General features: G+C 58.5%; 1 protein-coding gene across 1 annotated transcript in view; it reads right to left on the bottom strand.

Moving 5' to 3' along the window:
• The window catches only part of ASIC4 (acid sensing ion channel subunit family member 4), a 29256-nt gene extending 14199 nt beyond the window's left edge, over positions 1-15057 (bottom strand). The window contains exon 1 of the mRNA XM_068138799.1: positions 13536-15057. Coding sequence (XP_067994900.1) covers positions 13536-14111 — 576 coding nt within the window. The 5' untranslated portion in view covers positions 14112-15057. The remainder of the gene's footprint in view (positions 1-13535) is intronic.
• Positions 15058-15316: the final 259 nt, after the last annotated feature.

A 15316-nucleotide genomic window follows, 5' to 3' on the forward strand; every position in this document is an offset into this window, starting at 1 on the left:
ATGCAGTCCCTCCAGCACAGGTACAGCCCCTGCAGCCATTTATCTGTAAGTCCATAGAACTGACACGGTGCAGATGAGACCTGCACACTGGCTGGGCTGTCACAGGGGTTATCCTGCTGCCTGAGGATGGGTTTACACTGATAAGATTTATTGTCACACTGGCTGAGGTGCTACCAGCGCCCCACTACCGGGTCCTTTTGCAAGGCTGTGCTGCCTGCCTGGAGTGCTGTGAGAGTTATGAGCAGCACATCACCAGGCAGCTGTTGGCAGAGTGGGTCCCTGGACTGAGAAAACCCCGGCATGACCTTCTGCTCCCTGCTGCCAGGCTGATGGGTCCTCTTCCTGGCCATTGCAGAGTGCTTCACCCAGCCTCTCATCACTGAAGCAGGATGTCAGAGGATGCTGGTCCCTAAGATGGACCAGGCTGAGCAGAACACACCTCTGTGCTGACGATGCTGGCAGAATGGCTCTTGTCACAGCTTGACATCTTTGTGGCTCTCCTGCATGGTGTGGGGCAGCCAGGACTCATGAGGCTGCCCGGGGAGCTGTGCATGGACTAACAACAGGGAGGATGACTGGGGCAGGAGCAGGGAGAAGTTCCTGAACCTGCAGCCTGACCCCAGTACCATGTGGAACAGGAACAGGAGGTGGGATCTTGTGCAACACCTTTCCCAGTGAGAAATTAGGTGGGCAGGAATACCCTCAAAAAAGGGAAATTTGGCTCCAGGGCAAAACCTCTGCCCTAGTCTCTCAACCACACCATGCCTGCCCCCTGTCCCAGTCCCCAGCACTGATTTCCCTGGGGCCAGCAGAGATTGTCCTAAGCCACCTGCTGCAGTCAGGCAGGGGCTGAACCAGGCTAAACCCCTGAGCAGTGGGAGGGAAAGCCACCTGCCAGCATCATTCCCTGACCCTATATTAAATGCATAAGCCCTGCACAGTTCCCTCACCACCCTGCTTCATCCCGGCTCCTGTCTCTTCTTCTTCCCTCCAGCCACTGACCCTCTAGTGATGCTGGGGGCTCCATTCTCTCTGCCAACACAAATTTGACCTCAGCATGTCAGAGCTGAAGGAAACAGCATGCAAACAAACAGCCCAAAAGCCATCCACACTGTCCTCCCCAGGGCCAGCTCAGGGGGTGAACAGGGGCCAGAGGCCCAGTTGGGGTGGTAGCGTAACCCACCAGCACATCAGGAGCCTGAGTGAAGTGGGGTGATCACAGCCCAGTGGGAAAGGGCTCGTTAATAGCTGAGCCCTTTTAGTAGAGATTAGGGAGCTGTGTGGCTTTGATCTTTGATTGCCAATTTGCATCTTGAAGGCGCTGGGACCTCATCCAGCCTCAGTGCAACCCTTTGTGGTTATCTCGTGGCTAATGGATTTGTTCTTAATGCTGGAGCGTGCAGGCTAAAGGCTGATTAAACCCTCTCTGCGGCACTAAATCAATGGAACAAACATGATAGGGGTTGGCTTTCCCCAGCCTGCTTGCTCCTGGGTGGAGGGGCTGATTGACAGAGCCCCCGCACCCTGGTGCAGGCAGGGGCTCTCTCCTCGGGGCTGCCAGGCAGGAGAGGAGGCGCAGACACCAGCCAGCAGGGACAAACTGGTGGCTCATGTCCCTGTATCCCCACTCTCTGCTCACCATACAAGTAGCAATGGGCTGGAGGTTGTCATGGCTGTCTGCCCATCTTGGATGCTTGGGCCACATGGCCCTTGTGCAGGTCCTCAGTACCTGCAGGAGCTTCCCATTCTCCCCCCTGCCACACAGCATGGAGCTGGTGGGTTTATATGCTGAGATTCCCATCTGCAAACCTCACTATTGAATCATCTCTCCTCCACCAATGTTTGCCAAATGCAGTAGAGAGTGGCTACAAAAGCCATCAGTGCCAGCATTTAATTTGCCCAGGCTGGAGGTGGAGGGACAGCAAGGCAGTCTGGCTCAGTTGTCTGAACTCCCCCCTCCCACCCTCAGCCCAGCTCCCAGCCCGAGCCAGCTGAGCAGCCCCTGTTCCCTGCCGACAGCAGTATGAGGAGAGCCAGGACCCTTCCACCTCTGCCTGCAACGGATGATCCTGCCACTGGCACTGTTGCCAGCACCACCCTGCTCTGGGCATCAGCACAGCACCCCTCCTCCCTGTTCTCACCCTCACCTCTGCACAAAGACAGACATTTCAATCCTGTCAGCATCTCCTCTGAAGCCCTCAACACAGCACCAACCTACTCCCTCCAGTATTGCTCCATCCCCTCCACCTCACCCCAGTGTCCCCAGTTATCACTGCCCTGCCCTGCATGCACCATGCTGCCCCCTCTCTCCCTTGCTTCAGGCTGCCCATGCAGTATTTGCTGCAGTCTCTGAGTGGGTGAGACAGGACATGATGCTGAGATACAGCTCTTGGAGGAGAATCCAGAGCATTATCAGCCTGGGGAGTTAATTAAGGTCATGTCAGACGATAAGGAAACAGGATGTCACAGCAGCAGCAGCACAGTGGGGTCAAAGCCTGAAAAACTCCCTCTGAAAAGCAGCTCCACTGAGAGGTGGTCAAGCAGCCACTCAGGGACAGAGTGGCTGCCACAGCCACATGTGTTGGGGCTCTGAGGATGGCACCACACATGCTGGGATCACATTCAGTATGACACAGGATTGGATGGTGATTGAGATGGGATGTGATGGAGATTGAGATGGGGAGGGGATGAGATGGATAGGATAGGATGGGATAAAATGGGATGAGGATTGATATGGGAATGGTGATGGGATGGGGCTAGACAGGGCACCTGGCTGTGATATATCATGCCTGGGCAGGGAGGGCTGCCTGAGCTGCCTTGGTTATCTTCACTTGTCCTCATGCCGGAGCAATGTGCCCCAGTACAACTAGCACAGTGCTGGCAGGCTGGGAATCACTGTGAACCTCTGCCTGTAATTAGCACACATAATTGCAGACACTCTCTGATTAGTGGGACCTCAGATCTGGGCACGCCAGCCTGCCTGACAGCGCTCATGCTGATGCTGTCTCGGACCATTTGCCTCCCTGCTCAGTTATGGCTTCCCTGCCTGGGGCAGGCAGTGCCATGAGGTGAGGAGAGCAGGGCTGACCTGGCATGGCTCAATGCGGTGCCAGAGCAGGCTTGAGACTGGGGGACAGATGCAGGACACACACTGACAGTGCAAAGCCATCTCGCCTGTGTGAGCAGCCACAGCACTCAGTGCCCTGCCTGGCTGGGCAGGAGCTGAGCTGATGGGACATAATTAATGCTTGCATCAGTCTTGGCTGGATTTGCATAGTGCCCTTAATCCCGTGCTGCCCGGAAGGGCGGGTGGCTCCATGCCCTTTGTAGAGGCAGTAGCAGATGCTGGGCAGGCGCTGCCTCCTCCACAGAGGTCACAGACACAGCATAGTCCCCTACTTGCCCCCACAAGCACTTCATACCTCCTCACCCCCACAGCACAGACAACTACAGACACCCTATCCTGTCCTGCTCCAGTGATGAAAGGCTGAAGACAGATGGAGATGCTTCTCTCTGCTGCACCATCCCTCCCTCCTTCCTTGGGCTGTGAGGAAATAGCAGGGATAGCAGCTTGGGATTGAAGGGTTTGGAGGGCAAGCAGGACATGGCAGAGCTGCAAATATGCCCCTGCAGCTGGGAGGCATGGTGGTGCCCACCTTAGCAGCACAGAATAGGACAGAATATGAAGTCCATGGGCAGCATACCTAGTTGGTGCCTGCTCTCTTGGGATACCCAGCTCCCTCCTGCCTCTGCACCCCCAGTGCATCCCTAGAGGCTTCTCCCAGGCTGAGCCTTGGCCCAGCTGGTAGAAGAGCTAGGGCAGGAAAGAGCCTGTGGTCGTGGTGGTAGGGACACCAAGGTTCAGGCAGGGACATAGGTCCACTTGCAGTCCTTATTTTGCTACCCTGTGGATGCAGATGGCAGAGGGACAGGACAGCACAGGGACGTGTGGAATGTCAGGGCCACTTCTCTCCAGGGATGACAGACTGGTGAGATGTCCCTGTGCAGCCGAGCAGAGCACCTCACCACAGCTGCTGACACTGCTGACAGATGCTCCTGGCCCCGTGACACCACGGGCACCACGATGCTCCAGGCACAGCCACATATAGGAGGAGACATGGGCATGTCTCCTGTCCCCAGGGATGGCTGTTGGCTCTCCACAGCCGCTGTCACTGATGTGTCTCACACATACCTGACCTCACCTCAGCACCCACAGCACCTGCAGTACTCACTGCCCAGCCCACCCTAGGGACATGGTGGTCATGGCCACTAGTTGTGCCTGTGACTGGGACGGGGCATGGCCTGATCCCAGATGAGCATGGCTGGTTCGATCAGAGCCGCCCAGCCCTCCAGCAAGCTGGGCAGGAACGAAACGGCTAATGAGCTGCTGGCTGGGGGGTCGGTAGTTCAGGGGCTCTGCTCTCACAAAGTGTGTGCATCCTCTCCCCTCCCGCCCTGCACATCCTAGAGGCTGGTGACCAGGAGTGGGTCAGTGGGTCCTCTCAGCTCATGTTCCTCTCTCAGGGGCCAGTCTGGCTCAGTAGTCCAGCTGAACTGCCCAGTACAGGGGAGTCTCTGACCCCACTGGAACATGGCACCTGTAGGTCCTCACAGCCTTTGGCTTTCATGCCTCCCCAACTCCTCCCACGTTTGCCTTTCCAGTGCGGAAGGAACTCTTTGTTCTGCCGGAAGAAAACCTGTTGACTACAGCAGAACTTAGGCAGCACTTAACAGCCATTCAGGTGCAAAGTGTGCTCCGGCTGACGCCTCTGCCTGGAGAGGGGCACTGCGAGCTGGGAGTGCCATTGCCGATGGGCCTTCCCATCGTGTGGCAGGATGCTTAAGGATGAGCCGTTTAGGAAGCTGTGTCTCCTGGGGACAAACAGGCAAGTGTGGGTACCCCCAGAGTCCCACTGGGTCAGGGTGGAGGTCCAGTCTTGTCACCACGAGTAGCAGCCTGGCGCCAGGTGCCCTGGCTTAGTGACGGGGCCGTCTTCACCTCCCGCTTGCTACTGGCACCGTGATGCAGCTGTGGGCGGATGAGGCCGGCAGCGCCCTGCCTGGAACCACTGCTGGCGCAGCACACCGGTGCACGGCTCAGAGCACAGAGGGAAGGTTTTGCAGTGTAAGCAGGGGACAGCCACCCGCAGAAAGGCGCAAGGAGCAGCAGGGAAGCAGCTCAAGCATGAGCCTGACTCTGCTTCCCTGCTGTGAAGCCCTGGCTGGCTTTCCTTGCCTTCACAGACCATGCAGAGCTAGGATGTGGCAAAGGAGTAGGTGCTCTCCTGCCCCTGCACCCTTGCCATGCAGCCCTCACAGGGTGTGTTCCCTGGGGACAAGCTTGCTACCCTCTCCCTGGCGGCATGCTGGGGCAATGCCTGGGGGAAAAGGCCAGTGACCTGCAAGGAACAGGTTAGAGAGACGTATGTTCTCCCCTATTGCACAATTAATCTCGAGAAGATTTTCCTCTGTCTGTGCATGAAACAAAACTTGGCAGGGTGCTCTGACCACAGGGACTCGCTGCTTCTTCTCCAACAAAAGCCCATCCACATCTGGCAAAGAAAGAACCTCAGAGCATCCCTGCATGCACACGTGGGGAGAGGCAACCCTGGGTCAGGCAGGAAAACCCACCAGGGCTTGGTCTGCAGTTCCCCATGCAGTGAGCACCTTCAGCCATTGCTCCTGATGTTTGTCCCCTCCTCAACAGACCCCAGAACCACATGGCCACACTGCTCTGCAACACCATCATCCCTGCCCACAGGCCCTGTTATTCTGGTCCAGAACATATAAATGTCCAGGCAGGGACGTCCATCCCCCTGCCAGGCGCTTGGATGCTGGCAGCAGCCCCCTGCCTGGACTCCCCCCCGACCCCTGGCTGCTTGCCTTTCCCGCTCCATCTCCCAGCCTGGCTGGAGCCTCAGCCCATCCTTTCACCGAGCAAGCCCAAGCTTCCCCAGCAGCATTCCAGCGATTTGTTATTGGAAAAAGGGGGAAATACGTTTTTTGACAATTATTGTTTTTTCCACCTGACTGGCTGCAAACTTGTTAATTTTTTTCTTTAATGTGTGAACAGTGTCAATGGCAGCTGCATGTGAAATGACTCGGCACCCTCTCTGCAGGTCCCTGGCTGGCTTTCAGTGCTCGCACCGCAAACATTGCCTTCTATAAATAAAGGCCTATATCTCATCAATGGCAGAACAGCAGAGCTTTATATAGTCGTCTTACATAAAACCGTCTCTCTTTATGGGCTTCAAACCATTTGCGTCACTTAGTGCAGCTCCGTAAACCTCCTGCTCCAGCTGCTCCCCGGTGGAGGGAGACCCAGCACAGCTGCCCGGTGTCCTGCACTGCCAGTGGGGAGCCCGGGGTTCCCGCTCTGCCCAGGGCTGTCCCCACACCCTCCCACAGGGCCAGCTGGCAGCTGTCTCCTCCTGCCCCTGGCCTGCCACCTTGGCATGTGCCTCCCTCCGGCTCTCCTGGCCTAGGCACCAAGTGCTGGCATGGCAGCCAGCACTGCCAGGCATCCAGTGTCTGGAGACAGCTGGCCACAGGCCAGCACCACACACCCTGCCCTTGTCATCCTCCCTGTCACTGCCATGGCTCCTTGTGGCAGCATAGGCAGGGATGATGTAAGGTGCTGCTCCATCCTCCATTGCTTGGGAATCAGGGATCTGAGGGCGTGGGGTGACCAGGGATGTGGTGCCAGGCTGGGGGGGACTGTCTGGCTTCCAGCAGCTCTGGCTCTGACATGCAGGGGACAGGAGCCTCTCCGCTGGCGTTCTACCCCACTGCCCAATGAGCACCTGGCACAAGGGATGCCGGGAGTGCCCCCAGAGCCATAGGGCACAGCTTCCAGTCCCAGCCCACACTGAGGCTCTTGTGGTCCCCGGGGACCCCAGCTCCAGATGGCAGAGCCTGCCCCTCTGGCTCACAACTGGTGCCCGCCCACATGCACTGATGGGTCACGGAGGGGCCATGGACTTCTGCAGAGGCTCCCTGCAACAATGTCTGCCTGCAGGGAGGCAACCAACACCCTGACCAGCAGCACAGGGCTGCAGAGATTTTAGTGAAAGCCTTCATTTGTCTTGTGCCACCCCTGTCAGCTACCCCTGGTGGGCAGGTGGCCAGAGAGCCAGGGACAAGGAGCCAACAGCATCACAGCGCTGGGACCTGTGGTTCTGCCCCATGGCTGCTCCCATGGGACCCCTGCCGTGAATGACATTGGCACCAAGGATGAAGTCAGAGCACTGCCTTGCTAACTACAGCGCCACAATGTCTAACCTTGACACTGGCACAGGGCACCTGCACCCCACCTACACCCCAGCCACCTCTGCTCCATGCCCAGAGCCTCCATGCCCAGACTGCTGCATCGTGCCCCACAAACCCCTTCACCCTCCAGCCAGTCACCCTGTGCATGGTCAACCCCACAACCCTGTGTCCTCACCTCCCCATAGACCCATAGTGTTGTAGCCCCATGCAATGGTGAGCATCCACTCCCAGGACCAAGCCCCCCACAGATGTTTCAGCCCTACTCCTCCTGCAGCCACCCAAGATGTCCACCTCACTCTACAGTCAGCCGTGCTGGGGGTCACTACCCCACAGACTCCCACGGGTTCCTTTGTCCCAGAGGATGACAGCGCCCCTCGATCCACCCAGCCCGGCATGCGGGACCAGTCGTGTGGCACGTCCTGTATCCCTGGGGAGCCGCAACAAGCGCGGGCGTCCTGGCCGCTGGCTCCCCCCCGTATCGGAGACAGGCTTATTAAGTGTGTGATATTAAATTACCCAGATAAGAGCCTAAGAGCTTTTAAAGTCAATTCATTAAATATAATTATGAAGAGAGCTTTTTTATGCTCACGGTGATCTGATCTCAATCAGGGAGACGGTGGGAAAGCCGCCGGCTCCTCCAGCATCTCCGCTCCCCGCCGTGCTGCCTCCACACTCCCCTGCTCCCCCTCCTGCAGGGAGCTGGCACCCACAGCCATGGCCCTCTCTGCCCGCTCCGCTACTCTGGCACTCCCTCCCCAGTGTCACTGCCGATGTTGGTGTCACCCTGCTTGGATGAAGGAGTCATGGAGCTCTGCCCAGAAGAAGGGTGGGAGAGTGGAGGCAATGGGGGTGAGATGTGAGGGTCGGTAGGTTTGGGGAGCAGGACAGTGCGTGTATGGAGATGCTCACGACCATGAACCAGGGGTTGTAGGGACCTCAGCAGAAACTCATCCCAGCCATGAGTCCCCTTACCGGCAGGATTCGATGCCTCTCTGTGCCCCAAGGAGCAGCCTCTTTAGGGACCTAATGATGCATCCCCACTCCCCAGGCAGGAGGGGTGCAGGCCTCCCTCCTCTCCCACATTCATTAATGGTGTTTTGTGATAAATTAATACCTGCCAGCCAGGCAGATGCTGCTTTGACCCATAGCTGGACCCCTTATGGGCCCAGGTGGCCCCATGCCAGCGCTTTGCACTGGGACTTCCCTCTCTCCCCATGCACTCCAGCAGATGCATGCAGATGCATGCAGGTCTGAGTCTGTCTTTCCTAGGCAAAACAAAGGAGGAATAAGGATCTCAAACACCTTGGGAGCCCCAGGATCCTCAAACCTTCCCAGTCATCTGAAAGGCATATTACTGAGACACCCGGTGTGTGCCTCGAGACCCACTGTGATGAGGGACTTTGTGGTGGCACTTCTACATGCAGCCAACCCCTTGTTGTCACATAATCCATCCACCTGCTGGCACAGCCTGGGCACTGTGGGGCAAGGAGCAGCAGCCTGGCTGGCTGGAAGCAGGATTCACTCCAGGCTGGGGTCTCCACAAAAAGCTTCATCAGGGGCTGGTGGGAGCAGATACCCGCTGCTGGGAGCTGCTGGACTGACATTTATTTTTAGACGTGAATTGTATAAATTAGCATTTCTCAGTGGATTAAGCAGCAGGAATTGTGTAAAATTAAATGGCACCGAATTGCATTGAAGTTCCCTGGTTTCTGGCACAGGCAGCGCCTCAAGCCATGCCCAGGCAGCTCATGTGTAACAGCACCAGAGCTGCTGCTGCTGCTGCTCCGGACAGGAGCACAACCAACCTGCAGCATGCCTGCACCACCTGGGACACAGACCTGGGTAGCACATGCACAGTGGAGAAGGCTTCGAAGATAGGTGGGCTCTGGATGGGTTGCAAGACCCCAGGGAGGTGGCTCAGGCACTGGGCTGGGGCTGTAGGATGCGATTCCAGTGAGCTGAGTGTAGTGACCCGAATAGGCACAGCTGGCCTCAGCCAAGCATTTTACAGGCAATGGATGTTCCAGGCTCTCCTGGGCACTGACACGACCAGCCCCAGCCCCTCCAGTCCCTGCCACACATGGCAGGACACCCACCCACCACAGCTACAGCCATGCCACCCCACATTAGGGATGTCTATGCTTTGCAACCCCTATAGCACTGCCTGGACCCAGAGTCCCTCTGTGCCCCAGCCACAGCAGGTTCAGAAGTGCCTGGAGCTCGGTGAGCAACTGAGGGGTCCCCAGTGAGCCCCCTGTGCCCCGGGGCACACCCAGCCCTGCATAGAGGGAGAGAGGAAACAGGGTGGACAAATGCTGGAGGCTGAGCAGGCACTAGGCAGGGCAGGTGGGGAGCAACGAGTCCAGGTCTTTCACACAACGTAAAACCAGTCTGAAAATGTGACATTTATTAAGTACGGTTGTGGTGGAAAGGTCAGAGAGTCCCCACATCAGGAGCTGCATGGGTTGCAGGGCAGACAGCATCAGAGCTTTGCTGGGAGGAGGCAGGGACAACAGACAGCTGCCTCCTGCCCTCTCCCCCCCACCAGGATCTCTCAGGTTGCACACAGGGTGCAGGGTGCTGCTTTGTCTTGGCACAGGGTCTTTACCCTCTGGGGTCTCCGGCACCACCCATATTCCAGGCATGTAGGAGGCTCTGCCTGGAGAACTGGGGCTAGTGCCAGCTCCAAGAGGCACTGCCAGCTCTCAGCAACCTCTCTGCTCCCCCCAACCTCCAGCCCTGGCAGAACTGGCTTCAGCAGCCACACATCAGGAACAAAAGGCTTTTGACAGGGGACACCGTTGTGAGAAAGGCACCAGGCTGCCACTCCACCGCAGCAGTGGAGCCCCCTCCTGCAGTGACTGCCAGTGAGCAGGTGGGATGCTGCTTGCCAGCCAAGGAGGATCACCTCTTCCCAGACCCCTGCACATTCCAGCTGCCCACTCTCCCTGTCCCTGCTGGGAGGGGTCTTCCTTCCCACAGTGCCCCCAATGTGGTCAGCATGGGCCTGGGGTTATGGCTATACCAGGATGCCAGGCACAGGGGTGAGGGTGGGCTCAAGCCATCTGCCATACTGAGCCCCAGCCCTGGGGGGATGTTTCCCTACCTCCTGCTTAATGGCACGTAAAGAGCACTATTGATTTCCCACCACACACTTCACACACTTGGCACTGCATCTGAGCCTGCAAGGCTCAGCACCCAGTGCCCTAACCAAGGCACTGAGCAGTGAGCCACTGGGCATCATGTAGCATCATGGACAACCTAGCCTTGTGTCCCTGGGCAGAGTGGAGACTGGGAGGCTGGGGAGCATGACATGGCTTGTGGTGGGGGGTGAAAGGGTCTTCAGTGGGGCTCTACCATGGCCCTGCAACGCAGGGGACACATTTATCAGCGGGGCTGCAGGGGTGCCTTGCTGCAGCTCAGGGCTGTCCCTGCCGCCTTGGGAGATTTACAGCCCAGCCTGGCTTTATTACATGGAAGATGCTTACGCTGGGCTTTTTTTTCCCCCCATAGTTTCTTAATTTGCTATCCCATAAAGAATGTGGATTTGTGACATTAAATAGGGGAAGATCATTTACCACTCACAGCTCTTACTTAAAGGATCTGCACGAGTTATTTATTGTGTAAGCACAGGCTGCAAGCGGCTGGGGACACTCTCCAGCCTCAGTGCTGCTCCTGCTCCCAAACAGGCAGCCAAGCTGCTGGTGGCCCCATGGCTTGGCTACTCTCATGCTATAAAACTTCCAGCCTCTGGATGAAGTCCACCTCACACCCAGACAGAAGGAAGGTCTCCAGCAATTCTGCAAGTATGGCTGCAGGAAAACCTCCTTCTCTTCTTTGATGCCCCTGGAGACATGACCTCTTGCTTCAAGGTCTGTTCATTATGGGCAAGGTGCCTTGGGACCCCAGGCTATTTGCCCACTGGGATGTGCTACACTCTGGGAGCCCTCCATCACTGCTGGGACATGCTGTGACTCACATATCCACCCACCACAGCGGGGGGTACAAGCGCTTTCTGAGTGTAAAGGCACACATGAGGCCCCAGGTGGAACTGATGAAGCCTGAAGCTCCCCATCCATCGCATGATGGCTGGGTGCGGGTTAGCCTGCATGCCCCACACCGGGGACACAGCTGGGAGGCACGAGAGCACCCAATCCCACGTATCACAGCTAGAACTCAGCCTGCCTGCCAAGCAGCTCTAACTGTGTTTCAGTCATTCCCGGGAGGCACAAGGGACCAATTTGGCTCGGGTAACAGGAGTAGGAGGCTCCAGCTGCAAACAGTGTGATGCCTCTACAAGTCTCACTGTTGCCTGGCAAGGCTTTGGGACCTGGTATGAGACAGAGAGAGGTCACATCTTCCCCCACACCTTTCCCACACACATGCCTTGCCCTCTCCTGCCCCAGGTTCACCTCTTTGCTCCAGGCAAGTGATACATAATAGGAATGTTCCTTTGTGATGACAGCCCCTGATGCCTCAAAGTCCAGGCTGGAGGGCTGACCTAAGGAAAGGAGAGTGGAGGTTATGGGAGCCCTGGGCTCCCCTTCTTTGGACCATGGACCAAGGGTCATCTGGCACTAACCATCCTCATGCCTGAAACTTGCTCCAGTGTGGGGTGCCCACACACCAGATCCTGGCTGCCCAGGCATCCTCAAGGCAGACCCATAAGCAACTGAGGCAGGCAGGCCAGTTGGTCCTGCATGGCCACCTGCTGAGAAATTGGGTCTCAGTAACTGTCCTGGTGGTCACCTCTGGCTGCCACAAAGCACAGCACAAACCACACATCATGTACATGCTGTGGGAAGCTTGTACCCAACCCCATCCAACTGAGCTCTGCCCTGCCAGCCTCGCAGTGCAGCTCAGCACAAGCCAAATCCTATTGCCATGCCTGCCACTGCCCAGCACAAGACTGGGCTTGTTGCCTCCCCCAAAAGCCAAAGATGTTCAGGATCCTCCAGAAGGACCCTGGGGCTGGAGCCAGTATGGCCAAGACACGTGCAGGACTGTCCAGCACCAGAGGTCCCTAACTCCCAGCTCTGCTGAACCGCACTCCATCCTGGAAAACTCAAGCACAGAGCAGGCACAGAGCCCAGCAAAATCCAAGGAGCAGTGAGGCTGCTCCAATGCTGTCCCCTGCTCCTCCCCATTTCTCTGCAGTGTCCCATGCCATCCCCTGCACAGGGCAGCCCCGCCAAAACACTGCTTTCCCAGGGACAGCATCACCCTGCACAGTGAGCAGGCATTGTACCGATGGGCATGAGTGAAAACAGGACATGCTGCATCAGCCATTTCCAGCCCCACAGAGCCTCCCATTCCCGGCATCCCACACAGCCCGTGGCATCACAGCCCCTTCCCGGTGTGGAGCGGGCTCCGGCTGGCAGCACTGCTCCCGGGAGCGCAGCGAGCCAGCCGAGCAAAGCCCCTGGCAGCTGTAGGAAAGAGGCGGCTCATTTCCAGAGTCATTACGGTCTGAAAAGGGTCCCATCAGGTATTCCGCCCGTTCAGCACATTTATTTTCCCAAACCACAGCGGGGATTTGTGATTCTAGGCTCAATATTAGCTAGAGCTGCACGCTAGTGGCACCGGGCCGGGAGCTGGCTGCTTGGGTAAGCTGCGCGCTGCTGGAGGAGGCCCTGCCAGCAAGACCTGGGCAGCGAGCGGGCACTGCTGGGCAGCCCCCTGTTCACCCGGCTGCAGCCATGCCTCTGGAGCAGAGCAGATCGGCACATCTGTGTATGTGCACATGTGCGTGTGCGATGCTGGTAGCCTCCAGGTTCACACACATCCCACCACCACCCCCCCACAAAAAACAGGAAGGCTTTCCTTTGTGCAAAGAGGTCTCTGCTTCTCACCCCACTCCCAGCCACCCTTGCTGTGTAAAGCACCCTGCAACAGAGCACTTCAGTTCAAGGGGAAGCACAGACTGGAGCAGGGCTCTGCACCACAGCTCTCCCCGTATATGCTGCACACCCACCCAGAGGACTGTGGAGCCCTGCTCCACGCCAGCACTGGCTCCTGCCTGTGAACCCCTCTGGCACAGACTTCCCAACAGCCCTGTCCTGCGGTGCACAGCCCAACTGAGAGCTCCTATGTAGGATCCTCTCTCTCCCTCCATGTGAAACTTGGAGGGAAACTCAAACAGAGAGAGACGCAAACTTCAGCAGATGGTGAGAGACAGGGAGCCCTGTTCCGCCAAGGTGTGGCTGTGTGGGTTTCCCCCACGCCAGCAGGGGCTGCCGGGGAAGCTGAGCCAGGTGTGCACTCACCACAGTGAAATCACGGGAGGAGCAGTTCTCGCCGCTGAAGTTGCAGCTCTTGAGCATGTCGTCGAGCTGGTGGCCGGTGCGGTTGACGATGTCAGCCATGTCAGGGTCAGGGTAGAGCAGGTCGGTGGCCTTGTGGCCGTCCCGGTCCTTGGGGGGCAGCCCAGTCATGTTGGCCAAGTGGAAGATGTCAGCGTCGGTGAGTGCCGAGTGGCGGTAGCGGTTGATGTTGCAGATGGTGATGGCAGGGAAGACCATCTCACGGATGGCCTCCTCGTCCAGGGCCATGACATGGGGGTGCTCCAGGTAGAGTAGTGCTGACTTGGCTGCCTGGTAGAGGAAGAAGGTGAGCGAGACCAGGAAGGCAAATGCCCAGAGGGTCTGGCGCACACCCAGCCGCCCTGACTGGCAGATATGTCCCAGGCCGTGCAGTGTGCTGGCGCTGGCAAAGGCAGCCAGGTCCCGGGAGCGAGGCTGGGGAGGCTCCTCAATCAGGCTCTCCTTATCCCCTTCTTCTTTCTCCTTCTGCTTCTCATCCTCCTCAGCAAATTTGATTTTACACACGATCTCAATTGGCATCTGCCCCGCACGGCCGGCGTGCCCAGCCAGTGAGCTGCCCTCTGGCACGGGCACTGGCCGAGAGCCCGGCCAGGTGCTGGGAGGAGGTTTGGGTCCCCCCCAAGCTCCAGTACGGCGCCGGGAGGGCCAAGCCGTCTCGGGAGGGAAGCGCAGCCCCTCTCAGCAGCTCCGAGCCGCCGCTTTCCTCTTGTCTCACTAGTCGATCGTCTCCTTGTGCCTTCGCTTATCAGCACAAATACAGCTGTCAAAAACCCCTCTCTCTCCTCTCTTTCACTCCGTCTCTCTGCCTCTCTCCTTCGCTCCTCTCTAGTTAAGACCCCAGCAGATACAAGCAGCATTTAGGCATCATGTGCTAATAAAATCCAGGGAATACTTAATAATTCAAGACATGTCAACATTATTTCATCGTCAAATAAAGAGTGAGCGCCAGAGAAAAGAGGCAGTGTGAAGGGCCCGGCGCCTCCGGGGCAGGGAGCTGCGCTGTGCCCTCTCCCCAGCCTCAGCTTCCAACTGCTGCCGGAGCCACTTGTTTGAATGGCTTCTCAGCTGCCGGGGCCGTGCCGTGCCGACCTGTGCCGAGCGGTACGGAGTCGAGCCGAGCCAAGACGAGCCGAGCCGTGCCGAGTCGAGCCGTGCTGAGCCGAGCTGAGCCGAGCCGAGCCGAGCTGAGCCGAGCCGTGCCGTGCCGAGGCGAGCCGTGCGGAGGCGAGCCGAGCCGAGGCGAGCCGAGGCGAGCCGTGCTTAGCCGTGCTGTGGCGGGCGGAGCACTGAGCCTACCCCACGCCGCCCCTGTCGCCGCCACCGCGCTCGCCGCTTCGCCACGCCGTGCCCTGCCGGCCCGTGCGCCCCGGGGCAGAGTGCGGCTCGGCTCGGCTCGGCTCGGCGGAGGCGGGCAGCCTGCGGGCAGCTCGCCTGGCGGCCCCCTCCTGCTCGCCCGCCTGCGGACTCCTCCTGCCTCGGCGACTCCCTGGCCGTTAACTGCCTCCCTGCCACGGCCCGCCGAGCCCCGCTGGTCCTAGTCCCGGCCACGGCCCCGCCGAGCCCCGGCCGGCAAGCCGCTGCGGGAGCGGGACTGGAGACGGGGCGCCGGGGATGCACGTCCCCGCGCCCTCCGCTCTGTGCTCCTGCGTGCCCCGGAGTCGGGAGGGCGGCAGCACAGCCACCCACCTCCCGGGTCCGCATCCCCCTCCCCACTGCGCCTGCCG

The sequence above is a fragment of the Melanerpes formicivorus genome, unplaced genomic scaffold (genome assembly GCF_026170545.1).
Source record: "Melanerpes formicivorus ecotype bairdi unplaced genomic scaffold, bMelFor1.0.p_v2 SCAF_5, whole genome shotgun sequence".
NCBI classification, from domain to species: domain Eukaryota; kingdom Metazoa; phylum Chordata; class Aves; order Piciformes; family Picidae; genus Melanerpes; species Melanerpes formicivorus.